Source organism: Cyclopterus lumpus, chromosome 23 (assembly GCF_009769545.1).
Source record: "Cyclopterus lumpus isolate fCycLum1 chromosome 23, fCycLum1.pri, whole genome shotgun sequence".
NCBI classification, from domain to species: domain Eukaryota; kingdom Metazoa; phylum Chordata; class Actinopteri; order Perciformes; family Cyclopteridae; genus Cyclopterus; species Cyclopterus lumpus.
The window spans coordinates 16,162,867-16,183,364 of NC_046988.1; the positions used below are offsets into that span (position 1 = coordinate 16,162,867).

Consider the following 20,498-nt stretch of genomic DNA (forward strand, 5'->3'; position numbering starts at 1 on the left):
GAGACAGAGAAGGAGACAGAAGGAGACAGGGAAGGAGACAGAGAAGGAGACAGAGAAGGAGACAAGGAAGGAGACAGAGAATGAGACAGAAGGAGACAGAAGGAGACAGGGAAGGAGACAAGGAGACAGAGAAAGAGACAGGGAAGGAGACAGAAGGAGATAGAAGGAGACAGGGAAGGAGACAGAAGGAGATAGAAGGAGACAGGGAAGGAGACAGAAGGAGATAGAAGGAGACAGAGAAGGAGATAGAGGAGGAGACCTGTTGGTGTAAAGTGAAGAATTAAGTGATGTGCAGGGATGTGACCTGTAGGGTCAGTGGGGGAACCGGACTCTGTTCACAAGGGTCAGTGGGGGAACCGGACTCTGTTCACAAGGGTCAGTGGGGGAACCGGGCTCTGTTCACGAGGGTCAGTGGGGGAACCGGACTCTGTTCACAAGGGTCAGTGGGGGAACCGGGCTCTGTTCACGAGGGTCAGTGGGGGAACCGGGCTCTGTTCACGAGGGTCAGTGGGGGAACCGGACTCTGTTCACAAGGGTCAGTGGGGGAACCGGGCTCTGTTCACGAGGGTCAGTGGGGGAACCGGACTCTGTTCACGAGGGTCAGTGGGGGAACCGGGCTCTGTTCACGAGGGTCAGTGGGGGAACCGGACTCTGTTCACAAGGGTCAGTGGGGGAACCGGGCTCTGTTCACGAGGGTCAGTGGGGGAACCGGACTCTGTTCATGAGGGTCAGTGGGGGAACCGGGCTCTGTTCACGAGGGTCAGTGGGGGAACCGGGCTCTGTTCACGAGGGTCAGTGGGGGAACCGGACTCTGTTCACGAGGGTCAGTGGGGGAACCGGGCTCTGTTCACGAGGGTCAGTGGGGGAACCGGACTCTGTTCACAAGGGTCAGTGGGGGAACCGGGCTCTGTTCACGAGGGTCAGTGGGGGAACCGGACTCTGTTCATGAGGGTCAGTGGGGGAACCGGGCTCTGTTCACGAGGGTCAGTGGGGGAACCGGACTCTGTTCACGAGGGTCAGTGGGGGACCCGGGCTCTGTTCACGAGGGTCAGTGGGGGAACCGGACTCTGTTCACAAGGGTCAGTGGGGGAACCGGGCTCTGTTCACGAGGGTCAGTGGGGGAACCGGACTCTGTTCATGAGGGTCAGTGGGGGAACCGGGCTCTGTTCACGAGGGTCAGTGGGGGAACCGGGCTCTGTTCACGAGGGTCAGTGGGGGAACCGGGCTCTGTTCACGAGGGTCAGTGGGGGAACCGGGCTCTGTTCACGAGGGTCAGTGGGGGAACCGGACTCTGTTCACGAGGGTCAGTGGGGGAACCGGGCTCTGTTCACGAGGGTCAGTGGGGGAACCGGGCTCTGGACCCTTTTTGACCCTGGGGCCCATTCAAATGGTTTCATCTGATATCTATGAGGTCATGTTTTCACCTAATTTATACACATTTATTAATAAAACTCTATATTATGAAGCTTTATGCAGAGGGATTTATTCACACAGCATTCAGAGCCTCATATACAATAAATATATTTATTAACACATATTTTACAAGATGAGGCCTTTTTTGTGTGCATATTTAAACCTATATTTTTTATCAATAAATGCACCTCGTGTATTTAACCAGCAGAGGTCACTCACGTTCAGATGAAGGTTTAGGAAGCTCCTTAAGGAGACTTACGAGGAGACAGGCTTCACTCGAGGAAGCATCTCAATACTCTGAAGTCCACTGAGTCTCACATATCATGTTGATCAATGGAGGTTTATTCTCTCTATTTCCTGTGAAATAACCAGATATTTGTATCTATAACAGGAAGTCAGCAAAAACTCACAATAAAAACAAATAATATGATATTCACTTTATTTAGATTTAAGGAAAAAAAACATGCTTAAATACATTTAAAGCACTAATTATTTGTAATATATAATTAATCCTCTTCCTGTCTCTCTCTTCTTCATCTCATCCACCTGAACGCTCCATCCTGCTGAAGCCCCCCCCCCCCCCCCCTCCCTCCTTCTGCTTGTCGCGGAGCTTCTGCCGCGGTCCCTCCTCCTCTCCAGGCCGCGATCGGGCACCTCAGGGCGGGGAAGAAGCGTCGGTGGTGGCCGGTGCTGCGCAGCAGATCTCTGGAGCCCTGACGGCCGCGAATAGGGGCCCGGAAACCCCTTTCATTGCTGCGGAGGGAAGGAAGGAAGGAAGGAAGGAAGGAAGGAAGGAAGGAAGGAAGGAAGGAAGGAAGGAAGGAAGGAAGGAAGGAAGGAAGGAAGGAAGGAAGGAAGGAAGGAAGGAAGGAAGGATGAGCTGCAGGAGAGGAAGAGGAGCGCTCCTCACCATGTTTCTCTTCTTGTGCCTAACATGCACGCGGCTGCTGCTCACAGGTAAGCCTTCAGACTCACAACAAGCCGCACGCAGCTCGGTGTGAGTCTGCGCTGCCCTCGTGCAGCCGACGTGTTGCAGGTGCAGAGGGTTGATCACGTCTGGGTGCACGTTTATTACATACACACTGTGTGTGTTTGCAGCTGGTTCGTGCGGGGTATTTAAAAATAGAAATCCTCCCAACAGAAGAATATCATTTCAAGAATATAATGTCATGCGGTCATCCGTCATAACGAAGGAAATGATTGATTTCCTATATCTATATCTGAATATACATATATCTATCTATCTATCTATCTATATATATATATGTGTGTGTATATGTTACTGTGTGTGTCTGTTACCATCCCAGTGTTACTGTGTGTGTGTCTGTTACCGTCCCAGTGTTACTGTGTGTGTCTGTTACCGTCCCAGTGTTACTGTGTGTGTCTGTTACCATCCAAGTGTTATCTTGTGTGTGTGTGTCTGTTACCATCCAAGTGTTATCTTGTGTGTGTGTGTGTCTGTTACCATCCCAGTGTTACTGTGTGTGTGTGTGTCTGTTACCATCCCAGTGTTACTGTGTGTGTCTGTTACCATCCCAGTGTTACTGTGTGTGTCTGTTACCTTCCAAGTGTTATCTTGTGTGTGTGTGTGTCTGTTACCATCCCAGTGTTACTGTGTGTGTGTGTGTCTGTTACCATCCCAGTGTTACTGTGTGTGTCTGTTACCATCCCAGTGTTACTGTGTGTGTCTGTTACCGTCCCAGTGTTACTGTGTGTGTCTGTTACCATCCCAGTGTTACTGTGTGTGTGTCTGTTACCATCCCAGTGTTACTGTGTGTGTGTGTTTGTTACCATCCAAGTGTTATCTTGTGTGTGTGTGTCTGTTACCATCCCAGTGTTACTGTGTGTGTGTTTGTTACCATCCAAGTGTTATCTTGTGTGTGTGTGTCTGTTACCATCCAAGTGTTATCTTGTGTGTGTGTGTCTGTTACCATCCCAGTGTTACTGTGTGTGTGTGTCTGTTACCATCCCAGTGTTACTGTGTGTGTCTGTTACCATCCCAGTGTTACTGTGTGTGTGTGTCTGTTACCATCCAAGTGTTATCTTGTGTGTGTGTGTCTGTTACCATCCAAGTGTTATCTTGTGAGTGTGTGTCTGTTACCATCCCAGTGTTACTGTGTGTGTCTGTTACCGTCCCAGTGTTACTGTGTGTGTGTCTGTTACCGTCCCAGTGTTACTGTGTGTGTGTCTGTTACCATCCCAGTGTTACTGTGTGTGTGTGTGTGTCTGTTACCGTCCCAGTGTTACTGTGTGTGTCTGTTACCATCCCAGTGTTACTGTGTGTGTGTCTGTTACCATCCCAGTGTTACTGTGTGTGTCTGTTACCATCTCAGTGTTACTGTGTGTGTGTCTGTTACCATCCAAGTGTTATCTTGTGTGTGTGTGTCTGTTACCATCCAAGTGTTATCTTGTGTGTGTGTGTCTGTTACCATCCCAGTGTTACTGTGTGTGTGTGTCTGTTACCATCCCAGTGTTACTGTGTGTGTCTGTTACCATCCCAGTGTTACTGTGTGTGTGTCTGTTACCGTCCCAGTGTTACTGTGTGTGTGTCTGTTACCATCCCAGTGTTACTGTGTGTGTGTGTGTGTGTCTGTTACCGTCCCAGTGTTACTGTGTGTGTCTGTTACCATCCCAGTGTTACTGTGTGTGTGTGTCTGTTACCATCCCAGTGTTATCTTGTGTGTGTGTGTCTGTTACCATCCAAGTGTTATCTTGTGTGTGTGTGTCTGTTACCATCCAAGTGTTATCCTGTGTGTGTGTGTCTGTTACCATCCCAGTGTTACTGTGTGTGTGTGTCTGTTACCATCCCAGTGTTACTGTGTGTGTCTGTTACCATCCCAGTGTTACTGTGTGTGTGTCTGTTACCATCCCAGTGTTACTGTGTGTGTGTGTGTGTGTGTGTCTGTTACCGTCCCAGTGTTACTGTGTGTGTCTGTTACCATCCCAGTGTTACTGTGTGTGTCTGTTACCATCCCAGTGTTACTGTGTGTGTTTGTCTGTTACCATCCCAGTGTTACTGTGTGTGTCTGTTACCATCCCAGTGTTACTGTGTGTGTCTGTTACCATCCAAGTGTTATCTTGTGTGTGTATGTGTCTGTTACCATCCCAGTGTTACTGTGTGTGTCTGTTACCGTCCCAGTGTTACTGTGTGTGTGTGTGTGTATCTGTTACCATCCCAGTGTTACTGTGTGTGTCTGTTACCATCCAAGTGTTATCTTGTGTGTGTGTGTCTGTTACCGTCCCAGTGTTACTGTGTGTGTCTGTTACCATCCAAGTGTTATCTTGTGTGTGTGTGTCTGTTACCATCCCAGTGTTACTGTGTGTGTCTGTTACCGTCCCAGTGTTACTGTGTGTGTGTGTGTCTGTTACCGTCCCGGTGTTACTGTGTGTGTGTGTGTGTCTGTTACCGTCCCAGTGTTACTGTGTGTGTCTGTTACCATCCCAGTGTTACTGTGTGTGTGTCTGTTACCATCCCAGTGTTATCTTGTGTGTGTCTGTTACCATCCAAGTGTTACTGTGTGTGTCTGTTACCATCCCAGTGTTACTGTGTGTGTGTGTGTCTGTTACCGTCCCAGTGTTACTGTGTGTGTGTGTCTGTTACCGTCCCAGTGTTACTGAGTGTGTCTGTTACCATCCAAGTGTTATCTTGTGTGTGTGTGTCTGTTACCATCCAAGTGTTATCTTGTGTGTGTGTGTGTCTGTTACCATCCCAGTGTTACTGTGTGTGTCTGTTACCATCCCAGTGTTACTGTGTGTGTGTGTGTGTGTGTGTCTGTTACCGTCCCAGTGTTACTGTGTGTGTGTGTGTGTCTGTTACCGTCCCAGTGTTACTGTGTGTGTGTGTGTGTGTCTGTTACCGTCCCAGTGTTACTGTGTGTGTCTGTCACCATCCCAGTGTTACTGTGTGTGTCTGTTACCATCCCAGTGTTACCTTGTGTGTGTGTGTGTCTGTTTCCATCCCAGTGTTACCTTGTGTGTGTGTGTGTCTGTTACCATCCCAGTGTTACTGTGTGTGTGTGTCTGTTACCGTCCCAGTGTTACTGTGTGTGTCTGTTACCGTCCCAGTGTTACTGTGTGTGTGTGTGTCTGTTACCATCCCAGTGTTACTGTGTGTGTGTGTCTGTTACCGTCCCAGTGTTACTGTGTGTGTCTGTTACCGTCCCAGTGTTACTGTGTGTGTTTGTCTGTTACCATCCCAGTGTTACTGTGTGTGTCTGTTACCATCCCAGTGTTACTGTGTGTGTCTGTTACCATCCAAGTGTTATCTTGTGTGTGTATGTGTCTGTTACCATCCCAGTGTTACTGTGTGTGTGTGTGTCTGTTACCGTCCCAGTGTTACTGTGTGTGTCTGTTACCGTCCCAGTGTTACTGTGTGTGTCTGTTACCATCCCAGTGTTACTGTGTGTGTTTGTCTGTTACCATCCCAGTGTTACTGTGTGTGTTTGTCTGTTACCATCCCAGTGTTACTGTGTGTGTCTGTTACCATCCCAGTGTTACTGTGTGTGTCTGTTACCATCCAAGTGTTATCTTGTGTGTGTATGTGTCTGTTACCATCCCAGTGTTACTGTGTGTGTGTGTGTGTCTGTTACCGTCCCAGTGTTACTGTGTGTGTCTGTTACCATCCAAGTGTTATCTTGTGTGTGTGTGTCTGTTACCGTCCCAGTGTTACTGTGTGTGTCTGTTACCATCCAAGTGTTATCTTGTGTGTGTGTGTCTGTTACCATCCCAGTGTTACTGTGTGTGTCTGTTACCGTCCCAGTGTTACTGTGTGTGTGTGTGTCTGTTACCGTCCCGGTGTTACTGTGTGTGTGTGTGTCTGTTACCGTCCCAGTGTTACTGTGTGTGTCTGTTACCATCCCAGTGTTACTGTGTGTGTGTCTGTTACCATCCCAGTGTTATCTTGTGTGTGTCTGTTACCATCCAAGTGTTACTGTGTGTGTCTGTTACCATCCCAGTGTTACTGTGTGTGTGTGTGTCTGTTACCGTCCCAGTGTTACTGTGTGTGTGTGTCTGTTACCGTCCCAGTGTTACTGTGTGTGTCTGTTACCATCCAAGTGTTATCTTGTGTGTGTGTGTCTGTTACCATCCAAGTGTTATCTTGTGTGTGTGTGTCTGTTACCATCCCAGTGTTACTGTGTGTGTCTGTTACCATCCCAGTGTTACTGTGTGTGTGTGTGTGTGTGTGTCTGTTACCGTCCCAGTGTTACTGTGTGTGTGTGTCTGTTACCGTCCCAGTGTTACTGTGTGTGTGTGTGTGTGTCTGTTACCGTCCCAGTGTTACTGTGTGTGTCTGTCACCATCCCAGTGTTACTGTGTGTGTCTGTTACCATCCCAGTGTTACCTTGTGTGTGTGTGTGTGTCTGTTTCCATCCCAGTGTTACCTTGTGTGTGTGTGTGTCTGTTACCATCCCAGTGTTACTGTGTGTGTGTGTCTGTTACCGTCCCAGTGTTACTGTGTGTGTCTGTTACCGTCCCAGTGTTACTGTGTGTGTGTGTGTGTGTCTGTTACCATCCCAGTGTTACTGTGTGTGTGTGTGTCTGTTACCGTCCCAGTGTTACTGTGTGTGTCTGTTACCGTCCCAGTGTTACTGTGTGTGTGTGTGTGTGTGTGTCTGTTACCGTCCCAGTGTTACTGTGTGTGTGTGTGTCTGTTACCGTCCCAGTGTTACCTTGTGTGTGTGTGTGTGTCTGTTACCATCCCAGTGTTACCTTGTGTGTGTGTGTGTGTGTGTCTGTTACCGTCCCAGTGTTACTGTGTGTGTCTGTTACCGTCCCAGTGTTACTGTGTGTGTGTGTCTGTTACCGTCCCAGTGTGACTGTGTGTGTCTGTTACCATCCCAGTGTTACTGTGTGTGTCTGTTACCGTCCCAGTGTTACTGTGTGTGTCTGTTACCGTCCCAGTGTTACCTTGTGTGTGTGTGTCTGTTACCGTCCCAGTGTTACTGTGTGTGTCTGTTACCATCCCAGTGTGACTGTGTGTGTCTGTTACCATCCCAGTGTTACTGTGTGTGTCTGTTACCATCCCAGTGTTACCTTGTGTGTGTGTCTGTTACCATCCCAGTGTTACTGTGTGTGTCTGTTACCGTCCTAGTGTTACTGTGTGTGTCTGTTACCGTCCCAGTGTTACCTTGTGTGTGTGTGTGTGTGTGTGTCTGTTACCATCCCAGTGTTACTGTGTGTGTCTGTTACCGTCCCAGTGTTACTGTGTGTGTGTGTGTGTGTCTGTTACCATCCCAGTGTTACTGTGTGTGTCTGTTACCGTCCCAGTGTTACTGTGTGTGTCTGTTACCATCCCAGTGTTACCTTGTGTGTGTGTGTGTGTGTCTGTTACCATCCCTGTGTTACTGTGTGTGTGTGTCTGTTACCATCCCAGTGTTACTGTGTGTGTGTGTGTGTGTCTGTTACCATCCCAGTGTTACTGTGTGTGTGTGTGTGTGTCTGTTACCATCCCAGTGTTACTGTATTGTGTATTTTACATTACATAAAGAAAGCAACTTAAATTAAGTAGAAACAAAGAATAAATGAACAAAGAATAAATAATATTTAATTATTATGCAACCAGCCGGAGAATAGCGACACCACGTGTGTGTGTGTGTGTGTGTTCGTGTGTGTGTGCCTCAACCGGCTCAGCGTGGTTGCCTAGCTACCAGGATGCTGTCTCTATGCAGAACAACAGCCGTGTAGGGAGAAGCTGTGTCTCTCCTTTTTAATTAAAACACGGCAGATTATAAAGAATACTTTTATTTCTAAACACGACCGGCAGCAGTTATCGTATTAAAGTGTCATATGTGGAATATTTATTTATTCATATTGTTCTTATAGATAAGATGATCTCATAGAATATAAACAGGAAATAAAGCAGTTACAATGCAATATACACATTAATTCTTCGGGAATATTAATCCAGATAAAATAACACTGACAAGGAACATTTACTTATTTTTTATTTAATAGTATTATAATAAATATATTTATATGTTTATAAAACATATAACTTTTAGCTGTATGATGGGGGTTACAGAGTGTATGGTTACATACAAATATATATAATATTAACTATATTATGGAAATTACATTATATATGTATATAATATAATACAAGATCAGTAAACAAACGTGTTTTAAGTTATAAAACATTTGTCCTCCATCTTCATCACCGTCATCTTCTTCTTCTTCTCTCAGAATCGTCGTCTGTCGACCGCGAGCTTCGCCTCTTCCCTTCTCGTCGACCTCCTCCACCCGACCGCCACCACCCGCCCGATGTGGACGCCGTGCTCGAGTCCCACCGCCACCCCCACCACCATCACCACCTTCATCTTCATCGTCATCATCAGCGCCCCGCCCGGTTCGCCACAGTGGCGCCCGCCGCCCTCTCGGAGCCCCGCCCTCCTCACGCCGCTGTGTCTGCACGCCACCTGCTGACCGTGGTGAGGGAGCCGCTCTCTGATTGGTTACCAAACATGTGTTCACGCGCACCAGTCAGAGATCACCTGTCAATCATGCACTATGATTGAGCTAATCAATTAATTGATTAATGAATGAATGAATTAAGGGTCAGAAGTCAGACCAGTAAGTGATTAATGGATGAGGAGCTGCAGACTCCTCTGGCGCTGGAGGAGGGATGCTGCGCTCTCTGTTGCCATGGAGACACCAATCATGTGTGTGTGTGTGTGAGAGACCCACTTACCTTCACAGTGGGCGGTTGCGTAACTCTTGAGATAAACAGCAGCGACCTTCAGAGTGACAGTGAGACAGAAACAGACAGACAGGTGTGCACCGGTGATGAGGAGACGCAGTTATATTATTTATTAATAATAATAATAATAATTAATGCTGGTTTAGAGACGGATATACTGTGTGTCTCTCTTTCTCACACACACACACACGTTTTACTCAACAACAACAAAAACAAGAACAACAACAAGTGTGATTTCATATAACACTCGTCTCTTCTCTCTTCTGATTGGTTCCCCGCTGCCCCAGGGCTATCAGCTAATTAGTGGCCATTAGTGTGTGTGTGTGTGTGTGTGTGTGTGTGTGTAGGGACAGAAATAGCACCTGATCCCGACAGGAAGCGCAGCGGGATAATGGCATTACCTGGACGACAGCCAATCAGGTGGCCCGTTGAGCTCCGTCCCCCTCTAAACCAATCACAGATCAGGGATTGATTAGATCAGGAAGTGGAGCGAGAGGCAGGAACCTGTTCTCTGTTTAGTGAGTGAAACGCTTCCTGTGGTCGAACAACAATGTTTACATGTTCCCTTGGTAAGGTTGTTGTTGTTGTTGTTGTTGTTTACTTGTTTTTATTTTTGTTTATTTAAGTTTGTTTAAATGTCTTTTAGCTACTTTACGGGATTTTACTGCCGGTTATCGCTAAAACTATTATTCATAAAAATGGGCAGAAAATAGTCTGCAGCAGTTTTTTATAACCAATTAATTATTTGAGTAAAAACAAAAACATTTTTTGTTTTTGTTTTGTGAAAGTAAATTTTATATTTTTAGGTTTTTGACTGTTTATCTGACAAAAAAAGACATTTATGGAACTTAATCGATCAATTGAGTGAACGATTTGCATGTTACTAGTTATTTGTTTGTTGGTCCTGCCGTGTTTTATTTGTTGTTGTTGTTATATTATGAGTGTGCGTGTGCTTGCTTTTGCATGTGTGTGGGGTGAGGGTTATTGTTCCTGAAATTTAATTAACTGGCAAGAGAACATGTTGTTTTAGCCATTAGCAAACAACCGCCCACACACACACACACACACACACACACACACACACACACACACACACACACACAGAGCTCCAGAGATGATCAATACCAGTAGTCGGGTCCATTTAACATTTTTAGTTCTCGAATCAAGATAAAAGAAAAAGGGAGGATCTCGCTTTGTTTGCCACTGATACAAATTATTGATGATCAATATTAACAGATACAGATTGTTTATCTTCATGTGTTAAAGCTGCATTCTCTCTACTGACCACCAGGGGGCAACTCCTCTGGTTGTATAGAAGTCCATGCTTCATGTGTTAAAGCTGCATTCTCTCTACTGACCACCAGGGGGCGACTCCTATGGTTGTATAGAAGTCTATGCTTCATGTGTTAAAGCTGCATTCTCTCTCCTGACCACCAGGGGGCGACTCCTCTGGTTGTATAGAAGTCTATGCTTCATGTGTTAAAGCTGCATTCTCTCTCCTGACCACCAGGGGGCGACTCCTCTGGTTGTATAGAAGTCCATGCTTCATGTGTTAAAGCTGCATTCTCTCTACTGACCACCAGGGGGCGACTCCTCTGGTTGTATAGAAGTCTATGCTTCATGTGTTAAAGCTGCATTCTTTCTCCTGACCACCAGGGGGCGACTCCTCTGGTTGTATAGAAGTCTATGCTTCATGTGTTAAAGCTGCATTCTCTCTCCTGACCACCAGGGGGCGACTCCTCTGGTTGTATAGAAGTCCATGCTTCATGTGTTAAAGCTGCATTCTCTCTACTGACCACCAGGGGGCGACTCCTCTGGTTGTATAGAAGTCTATGCTTCATGTGTTAAAGCTGCATTCTTTCTCCTGACCACCAGGGGGCGACTCCTCTGGTTGTATAGAAGTCTATGCTTCATGTGTTAAAGCTGCATTCTCTCTCCTGACCACCAGGGGGCGACTCCTCTGGTTGTATAGAAGTCTATATAAATGACTCTACTTCTCTTGATTTATTCCCTCAGTAAACATTGTAAACATGAGTTTCTCTAGTTTCAAGATTGACGGCTTCTCTTCGTCACTCCTCAGTCCAGATTCGGTCACTTCCTGTTCACTGGTTGCAAAAAGCCAAGATGGCGACGGCAAAATAACTAAACTATTGGCTTCAATAAACCCACAAACCACTTCTTATAAACACCCTGAAGTTTAACACTTTAATATTAAATATCCCTCTCTCTCAGTATCTGGCTGTGGATGTGAGGAGGCTGAACGTCAGTCTTCTTCGGTGGTTTCGGGAAGGTGTGGCGGCGGCGCTGGGCGTTCCTACGGGACACGTGCACATCAACCGGCTGAACGTGAGAACCAACATTCCCACAAACTACTACATTGTGCCGATTGGTAGCTTGAACGAATGATCAATCGATCAATCGATCAATCGATCAATTGACGGCTCTCTTGCAGGAGAAGAAGAATGGCATCGAGCTCTTCGTGTCCTCCGATAGGCCGGGGATCTCCGAGCCCCGCCCCGCCGAGGAGGTCATCCAATCCCTGAACGTCCGGGTCCTCCACCGCCACCTGGGGCACTTCGGCATCACTGAGGTCTCCACAGAGGTGTGTCATCGGTCTCCTTGGTAACGGCAGCTCGTTAAGTGGACTCGTTAGTCCCCGTGGAGACGGATCGATATTATTAGAGGGGAGATCAAAGTTTAATGGAACTCTTAAAGTCCCATCAATCAGGAAGAGGAGAGCAGCTTCATGGATTATGTTAATATATACAGTATATATCTCTATATATATAGAAATATATAATTGTTGTAATTGTTTTAATAAATATATATATATATATATATATATATATATATATATATATATATATATATATATATATATATCCATCCATCCATCCATTATCACCTCTTATCCGGGGTCGGGTCGCGGTGGCAGCAGGTTCAGCAGGCCGACCCAGGCTTCCCTCTCACCAGCAGCACTTTCCAGCTCATTCTGGGGGATCCCGAGGCGTTCCAAGGCCAGCCGGGAGATATAATCCCTCCAGCGTGTCCTCGGTCTTCCCCGGGGCCTCCTACCAGTTGGACGTGCCCGGAAAACCTCTAATGGGAGGCGTCCAGGAGGCATCCTAACTAGATGCCCGAACCACCTCAGCTGACTCCTTTGGACACGAAGGAGCAGCGACTCGACTCCAAGCTCCCCCCTGATGTCCGAGCTCCTTACCCTATCTCTAAGGCTGAGCCCGGCCACCCTACGGAGGAAGCTCATTTCGGCCGCTTGTATCCGAGATCTCGTTCTTTGGGTCACGACCCAGAGTTCGTGACCATAGGTGAGGGTTGGAACGTAGACCGACCAGTAAATGGAGAGCTTTGCCTTCCGGCTCAGCTCCCTCTTCACCAAGACGGACCGGTACAGCGCCTGTTTTACTGCTGCAGCCGCACCGATCCACCTGTCGATCTCCCGCTCCACCTTACCCTCACTCGTGAACAAGACCCCGAGATACTTGAACTCCTTCGCTTGGGGTAGGCAGTTTGCCCCCACCTGGAGGGAGCAATCCGCCGGTTTCCGGCAGAGCACCATGGCCTCAGATTTGGAGGTGCTAACTCTCATCCCTGCCGCTTCGCACTCGGCTGCAAAACGCCCCAGTGAATGCTGGAGGTCACGGTCCGAGGAGGCAAACAGGACCACATCATCCGCAAACAGCAGAGAGGCGATCCCGAGACTCCCGAACCGGATCCTCTCCGCCCCCTGGCTGCGCCTAGATATCCTGTCCGTGAAGGTCACGAACAGGACCGGTGATAAAGGGCAGCCCTGGCGGAGGCCAATACCCACCGGGAACGTGTCTGACTTACTACCGAGGAGACGAACACAGCTCCTACTGCAGGCATACAGAGACCGGATGGCCCGTGCCAACGGGTCCGGCACCCCATACTCCCGCAGCACCCCCCACAAAAACCCCAGAGGGACCCGGTCGAAAGCCTTCTCCAGGTCTACAAAGCACATGTAAACTGGTTGGGCAAACTCCCAGGACCCCTCCAGTAATCTTGCGAGGGTAAAGAGCTGGTCCACTGTTCCACGACCGGGACGGAATCCGCACTGTTCGTCTTGAATCTGAGGTTCGACAAGCGGTCGGAGCCTCCTCTCCAGCACCCTGGCATAAGCTTTTCCCGGGAGGCTGAGCAGTGTGATACCACGATAGTTCGAGCACACTCTCCGGTCCCCCTTCTTGAAGATGGGAACCACCACCCCGGTCTGCCAGTCCATGGGCACTGTTCCCGACCCCCATGCGACACTGAAAAGGCGTGTCAACCAAGACAGCCCAACAATGTCCATATATATATATATATATATATATATATATATATATATATATATATATATACTGTCAATAATGTTTTTCATCTACGACATGTATACAAGCTGCTAATTCAACCACCGTGTCACCAGTTAACACAGTCACCGGTTGAACCGGAACACCTGTTGCTGACATTGTTTTATTTTGAAAATCTTCCTTGCCCCCCCCCCTACCGGTTTCCTGTAGGAGAACGTCCTGCAGGGCGAGCAGAGGGACCACGTGTGGAGCGGAGAAGGTTTTTACACCGTCGTCCTCTTTTTCACCATCTTCGTCATCGTTATCACCTGCTTGATGGTAACAATACAGACACACACAAACACACAAACACACACACACACACACACACACATATTTGTACTAGTGAACTTGTGGGGACATCGAACCTCAAACAGACCTCATAAAGTTGAAAAAGACTGAATGTCCTCACTTTCAGTTGGTCCCCACAAGGATGGATGTAAAAGACACACACACACACACACACACACACACACAGCTAAACCTTCCAACTTGGCTGCTCTGATTGGCTGAGACAGACAGCCAACTGCCGTGAGTTAATTTGTAGCCGAAAGTCAAAGGTCACTGTACGGAAATTAAAAATTAAAAACAGATTAACACTAATGAATGAATTATTTAGAGAAGACTTTTGAATATAATATTAATAATAATAATGTATATAGTGGTCAGTTGCAGTGGGGTATTTAATCCACAGGAGGGCACTCTTACTCAGAGAAACCATTATATACCATCATACCGTTATATGCTAATCAAAGAATCTGTATTATATCTCAGACCTGAATACAAATAAACAAACTATTTACAATTTAATGGATCTAAATTAATCTTAATTAATTCTCTGCTGCTCAGGTCGATATAAAATAAATAATAGTCAGTCATTCCTCTCCCCCTGTCTTCCTTTAAAATCCTTTAAATGAGGAAAAGAAGAAATAAATAAATGTCATTATACATAACAATTGTTAAAACATATCTTAACAGATATTGACAAATATTAAAATGATAACGACTTGTTTTTTCTCTCCTGTCTGATCTCCAGGTTTTGTACCGACTCAGGGAGAAGGTCCAGGTTTCTGACAGACAGCTGAAGGCTCCGCCCCCTGACCTCCACCTGACCCCGACTGTCCACTTGGACTCGGCCCAGAGGTCAAAGGGCACCAAGGTCGGCAGCAGACACCAAAACTGTTTGTTAAAATTATACACGTAAAGAAAATTATTCGTGACAAACAAAAGGCCTGAAGGAGACGCACTTATTATATATATATATATATATATATATATATATATATATATATAATAATAAATTACATAATAATATTACTGATATTTACGAACAGCCTGTAGTTTTTGTGTGTAAAGTCAATAATCTATCCAGTAACTCTTCTCCTCCTTCAGGTTTCAGGAAGCATGGTCCAAGCTGAGCGCCCTCCAACTGTAGCCACGCCCATTCGCCATCAGCAGCCAATCGTAGCTTGCCGCCGCCTTGCCCCTCCCCCTGTCGTCCCTCTGCCCAGGTAAGCACCTCCCAACACTCAATACATTTGGGTTTATTAAATGAAATCCATGTGACCTCTCCTCCTAGCTCCGCCCCCACTCCCGTTTTCGACAGCCACGCCCCTCTGGCCGCGACAGCCAATAACGAGCTGAAGCTCTGCCCCTCCCCCTTCAGGATGAAACCTGCAGCCGGACTGCAAGAGAGGTAGGAAGTAAGGAGGTGTTTTAGCCCCGCCCCTCTGCATGTTTGTGTCACTTATATTCAATTAAATAATAATAATAACTTTATTTATGCAAACAAAGTGGTTCTACGAATAATAAAACACAAATAATAGAGACACTTCTGTCCAGGAAGTTGGTTTCACATGCAGAAAACCTTAATATTGAAGAGTGAAGTCCACCCAGAAAACCTTAAACCAACTTTTCTTGTGGAGCAAATAAACTCTGAACTGTGATGATTATCTACAAAGATAATATAAATATTTAAAATTAAACCATTGGACAGAAACATGTGTGGAGACTGAGGAGAGTGTGTGTGTGTGTGTGTGTGTGTGTGTGTTTGTGTGTCCTCGTCTTTCGAGGGTCTCTAAAATGTTTTATTTATGTTAATAGTTTTGTATTAGTTTGGTTTTAGTTTTGACTTTGAATTATTATTGAGACTTTTACTTTTTTAAATTTAGTAAACGTGCTGAATTGAACTAAATACTCACAAACTCATAATTTAAGTAAATGCCATAAATGTCGTTGTTTTCGGAGACAAAAAGTCAGTTTTTTTACCACCTTTCTTCAATTAGCGCTCTTCCTCGATTCACACGTCGCTCCCGACCTTTGACCCCTCTGAGAAAGTCGTTTCTGACCACACGGTGAAAGGAGGCCGATTGTTGGGGAAATAAACCCGACCGGTTTAAGTGCTTTCACTGCTCTTCGCTAACATCGCAGCAGAAGAAGAAAACCCCCGGAGGCCATTTTGTTTTCCGGTTACATCGTTAGAGCGAAGCGAACACTGAGAACCTCAAGGAAAGGATGTCAGGATGTTTTCATGGTGTCTGTGTCTCTTGTGAGTGTGTGTGTGTGTGTGTGTGTGAGTGTGTGTGTGTGTGTGTGTGTGTGTGTGTGTGTGTGTGTGTGTGTGCGTGCGCGTGCGCGTGGGTGCGTCGTCCACCCTGGACGGCGGCCAATCAGCAATCAAACGAATAGGAAGTAACGGCATCCTGGACAGGAAGCCGGCCGACACGTAGCCAGACTAAGAGCCCGCCCACAAACAACCCCGTGAAAGGCAGATAGAACCTGAGATTAATTCAATGATATTTAATTTAATTGAGAGATATTTAATTTAATTTAATAAGATTTATTTAAAGAAAAGAAATAGGTTTGATTACAATTTTATTTTTTTAACTACATTTGTTTATAAGAAAAAAAGAACCATTTACAAAAAAATAATAATTTTGATTTATTAATTTAATTATATTTGATTAAATAGGAAATTAATAAAAATGTGTACAATTAACAATATTTATTTTAAAAGCAAATCTTAAATCTCATTATTGTGATTACTACATTTAAAAAAAGTTAATTTAATTAATCTCATAAATTAGAACTCTGCATATGATACTTTTGATTTAGTATATGATGTTAATTTAGTAAATATAAAAAATCTCATACAGCAGTATTGATTTTAGTATCATTGTGATTTATAATTTTAAGTACCAAAAGTAACTCATCATTTTGTAAATTTACAGATAATTCATTTGTAATTTTCTGAATCTGTTTAACTTGTCAACAAAGAGATGAATTAAATTAAATCTTTAGTAAACGTAAAAAAGTCCAAACTGAACTTCATTAGAACAGAAACGTGTAACATTTAGTCATACATCAAAATGTTGATGAACTACAAGGAAACACAGGAAGTAGGAGGAACCCATTGTTTTGTCTGGCTCGGTTCTCCAATGATCCGTTGGTTCCCTCCAGACGCGGCTCCAACGTCTCTCTGGTCCTGGACATGTCGGCTCTCGGCTCCGTGGAGCCGCTCAACGCCGCCGCCGCCATTGTGACGCCCAGAGAGGCGGTCAGAGAGTACCTGCTGGCGGCCGGTCGGCCTCTGACGCGGCAGCAGCTCCGCGACGTCGTCAACAACACGGACAAGCTGCACGCCGAGTTCGCTGTAAGAAGTCGTCAAACGTAGCTTCACAAACGTAGCCTCACAAATGTAGCTTCACAAACGTAGCTTCACAAACGTAGCTTCACAAACGTAGCTTCACAAACGTAGTTTCACAAACGTAGCTTCACAAACGTAGCTTCACAAACGTAGCTTCACAAATGTAGCTTCACAAACGTAGCCTCACAAACGTAGCTTCACAAACGTAGCTTCACAAACGTAGCTTCACAAACGTAGCTTGACAAACGTAGCTTGACAAACGTAGCTTGACAAACGTAGCCTCACAAACGTAGCCTCACAAACGTAGCTTCACAAACGTAGCCTCACAAACGTAGCTTCACAAACGTAGCCTCACAAACGTAGCTTCACAAACGTAGCTTCACAAACGTAGCTTCACAAACGTAGCCTAACAAACGTAGCCTCACAAACGTAGCTTCACAAACGTAGCCTCACAAACGTAGCTTCACAAACGTAGCTTCACAAACGTAGCTTCACAAACGTAGCTTCACAAACGTAGCCTCACAAACGTAGCCTCATAAACTTAGCTTCACAAACGTAGCCTCACAAACGTAGCTTCGAGGTCGTAGGTTAAAATCCCGCCCGCCGACCACTACGGCCGCTCAAACTATCGGTTTATACGAGTTTATGCTGTATTTGGTCACCGCAACAAACTATTTATAGCTTTTAACCAACCAGAACCACAACAATTAAGAGACTAGCAATAGCAGTAGCATTTGTGGTTAGCATTAATTATTATTGAATAGCCATTAGCGATTAGCACAGCAGATTAGCATAAACTAATTCTGGATTACAATTATAATGAATGTAGTCAAGCCGAGCTGTTCGTGTGATGCTTTTTAATGTTCTGTATCTGTAGCATGAAGTCATGGTGGAATTAGCTTGCTAGCTAGCTAGCCAGTTGTTAAATGAGTAGAGTTGAAACAACTTGATGCTTCATCCAAACTCTCATTGGAATAAAACTGCTGTTATCTCTGTGGTCACCGATCAATAAGGCTGGATATTAATCTTTAATACTTATTGAATACAGACGACAATGTCTCTAAAGAAAAATAAATAAATGTATTTACCAAACACATTTTAAAGGGAACTTTAGTTTGACATATTTTATTCCACGGAATAGTTAAATTCATTGATTGATTCAGACTCTAAATGTGTAGAAGAAGTACTTTTACTGATACTAATACCTCAAAGTACTGCGACTGACTTTGAGTTCTTACATCTCAGGAAATTCCCATGAATTTTATTGATCCCAAGGAGCTCGATATTCCAAACCACGGGACCAAGAACCGATACAAGACCATACTGCCCAGTGAGTACTCTGTGTGTGTGTGTGTGTGTGTGTGTGTGTGTGTGTGTGAAATAATCTGTGTTGCTAGGAAACAGTACCCGTCCCAAAACAGTCTTCAACTCTTATTTCCTGTTGAACCAGGAAGTTGTTTTATTATGTGGGAGGGGCTCAAGGTCAAAGGCCAACAACCCCAAGGACGAGCTAATATCGCACCTTCGTCCTCTCTCATCACACACACACACACACACACACACACACACACACACACACACACACACACACACACACACACACACACACACACACTCACACTCGAACAACACGATTTCCTCAAAGCTTAGTTTGTTCTCACACAGCCAGCCAAGCATTTAGTCTGATTAAGACATTATGTAACACACACACACACACACACACACACACACACACACACACACACACACACACACACACACACACACACACACACACACACACACACACACACACACACACACACACACACGCACACAATGATTGTTTTTACTTTGTGTTCTTATATTTTTGAGAGGGGGCGGGTTATCAATATGCCAGTGAGTGAGGGGGAGGGGTTACTTCCTTCCTTCCTTCCTTCCTTCCACCAATCAGGGCTAAGGAATGCTCCTCAAGAGCTGCTGTCAATCAAACTCCTTCCTGTGTTTGAGTTTCTCTGGTGGGAGAAAAGGGTCCTGACCCCGTCAGGAATGAGTCTATAAGAGGGTCCAGACCCCGTCAGGAATGAGTCTATGAGAGGGTCCTGACCCCGTCAGGAATGAGTCTATAAGAGGGTCCAGACCCCGTCAGGAATGAGTCTATGAGAGGGTCCAGACCCCGTCAGGAATGAGTCTATGAGAGGGTCCTGACCCCGTCAGGAATGAGTCTATAAGAGGGTCCAGACCCCGTCAGGAATGAGTCTATGAGAGGGTCCAGACCCCGTCAGGAATGAGTCTATGAGAGGGTCCAGACCCCGTCAGGAATGAGTCTATGAGAGGGTCCAGACCCCGTCAGGAATGAGTCTATAAGAGGGTCCAGACCCCGTCAGGAATGAGTCTATGAGAGGGTCCAGACCCCGTCAGGAATGAGTCTATAAGAGGGTCCAGACCCCGTCAGGAATGAGTCTATAAGAGGGTCCAGACCCCATCAGGAATGAGTCTATACGAGGGTCCTGACCCCGTCAGGAATGAGTCTATAAGAGGGTCCAGACCCCGTCAGGAATGAGTCTATAAGAGGGTCCAGACCCCGTCAGGAATGAGTCTATGAGAGGGTCCAGACCCCGTCAGGAATGAGTCTATAAGAGGGTCCAGACCCCGTCAGGAATGAGTCTATGAGAGGGTCCAGACCCCGTCAGGAATGAGTCTATGAGAGGGTCCAGACCCCGTCAGGAATGAGTCTATGAGAGGGTCCAGACCCCGTCAGGAATGAGTCTATAAGAGGGTCCAGACCCCGTCAGGAATGAGTCTATGAGAGGGTCCAGACCCCGTCAGGAATGAGTCTATAAGAGGGTCCAGACCCCGTCAGGAATGAGTCTATAAGAGGGTCCAGACCCCATCAGGAATGAGTCTATACGAGGGTCCTGACCCCGTCAGGAATGAGTCTATAAGAGGGTCCAGACCCCGTCAGGAATGAGTCTATGGGAGGGTCCAGACCCCGTCAGGAATGAGTCTATAAGAGGGTCCAGACCCCGTCAGGAATGAGTCTATAAGAGGGTCCAGACCCCGTCAGGAATGAGTCTATGAGAGGGTCCAGACCCCGTCAGGAATGAGTCTATAAGAGGGTCCAGACCCCGTCAGGAATGAGTCTATAAGAGGGTCCAGACCCCGTCAGGAATGAGTCAATAAGAGGGTCCAGACCCCGTCAGGAATGAATCTATAAGAGGGTCCTGACCCCGTCAGGAATGAGTCAATAAGAGGGTCCAGACCCCGTCAGGACTGAGACCATAAGAGGGTCCTGACCCCGTCAGGAATGAGTCTATAAGAGGGTCCAGACCCCGTCAGGAATGAGTCTATGGGAGGGTCCAGACCCCGTCAGGAATGAGTCTATGAGAGGGTCCAG

General features: G+C 46.2%; 1 protein-coding gene across 3 annotated transcripts in view; it reads left to right on the forward strand.

Annotated features, from left to right (window-relative positions):
* Positions 1-1,993: 1,993 nt before the first annotated feature.
* Positions 1,994-20,498, forward strand: part of ptprr (protein tyrosine phosphatase receptor type R) — a 26,409-nt gene continuing 7,904 nt past the window's right edge. For 2 of the 3 annotated variants that reach the window (XR_004608993.1, XM_034526612.1), the window contains exons 1-11: positions 1,994-2,175; positions 2,268-2,370; positions 8,596-8,840; positions 11,342-11,455; positions 11,562-11,711; positions 13,648-13,755; positions 14,513-14,635; positions 14,869-14,987; positions 15,056-15,172; positions 16,936-17,128; positions 18,368-18,452. Coding sequence is in view for 2 of the 3 variants with exons in the window: in XM_034526612.1 (XP_034382503.1) it covers positions 2,289-2,370; positions 8,596-8,840; positions 11,342-11,455; positions 11,562-11,711; positions 13,648-13,755; positions 14,513-14,635; positions 14,869-14,987; positions 15,056-15,172; positions 16,936-17,128; positions 18,368-18,452 (1,336 nt within the window). In the remaining variant the exon portion in view is untranslated. The remainder of the gene's footprint in view (positions 2,176-2,267; positions 2,371-8,595; positions 8,841-11,341; positions 11,456-11,561; positions 11,712-13,647; positions 13,756-14,512; positions 14,636-14,868; positions 14,988-15,055; positions 15,173-16,935; positions 17,129-18,367; positions 18,453-20,498) is intronic. The other variant, XM_034526613.1, reaches the window with a different exon arrangement.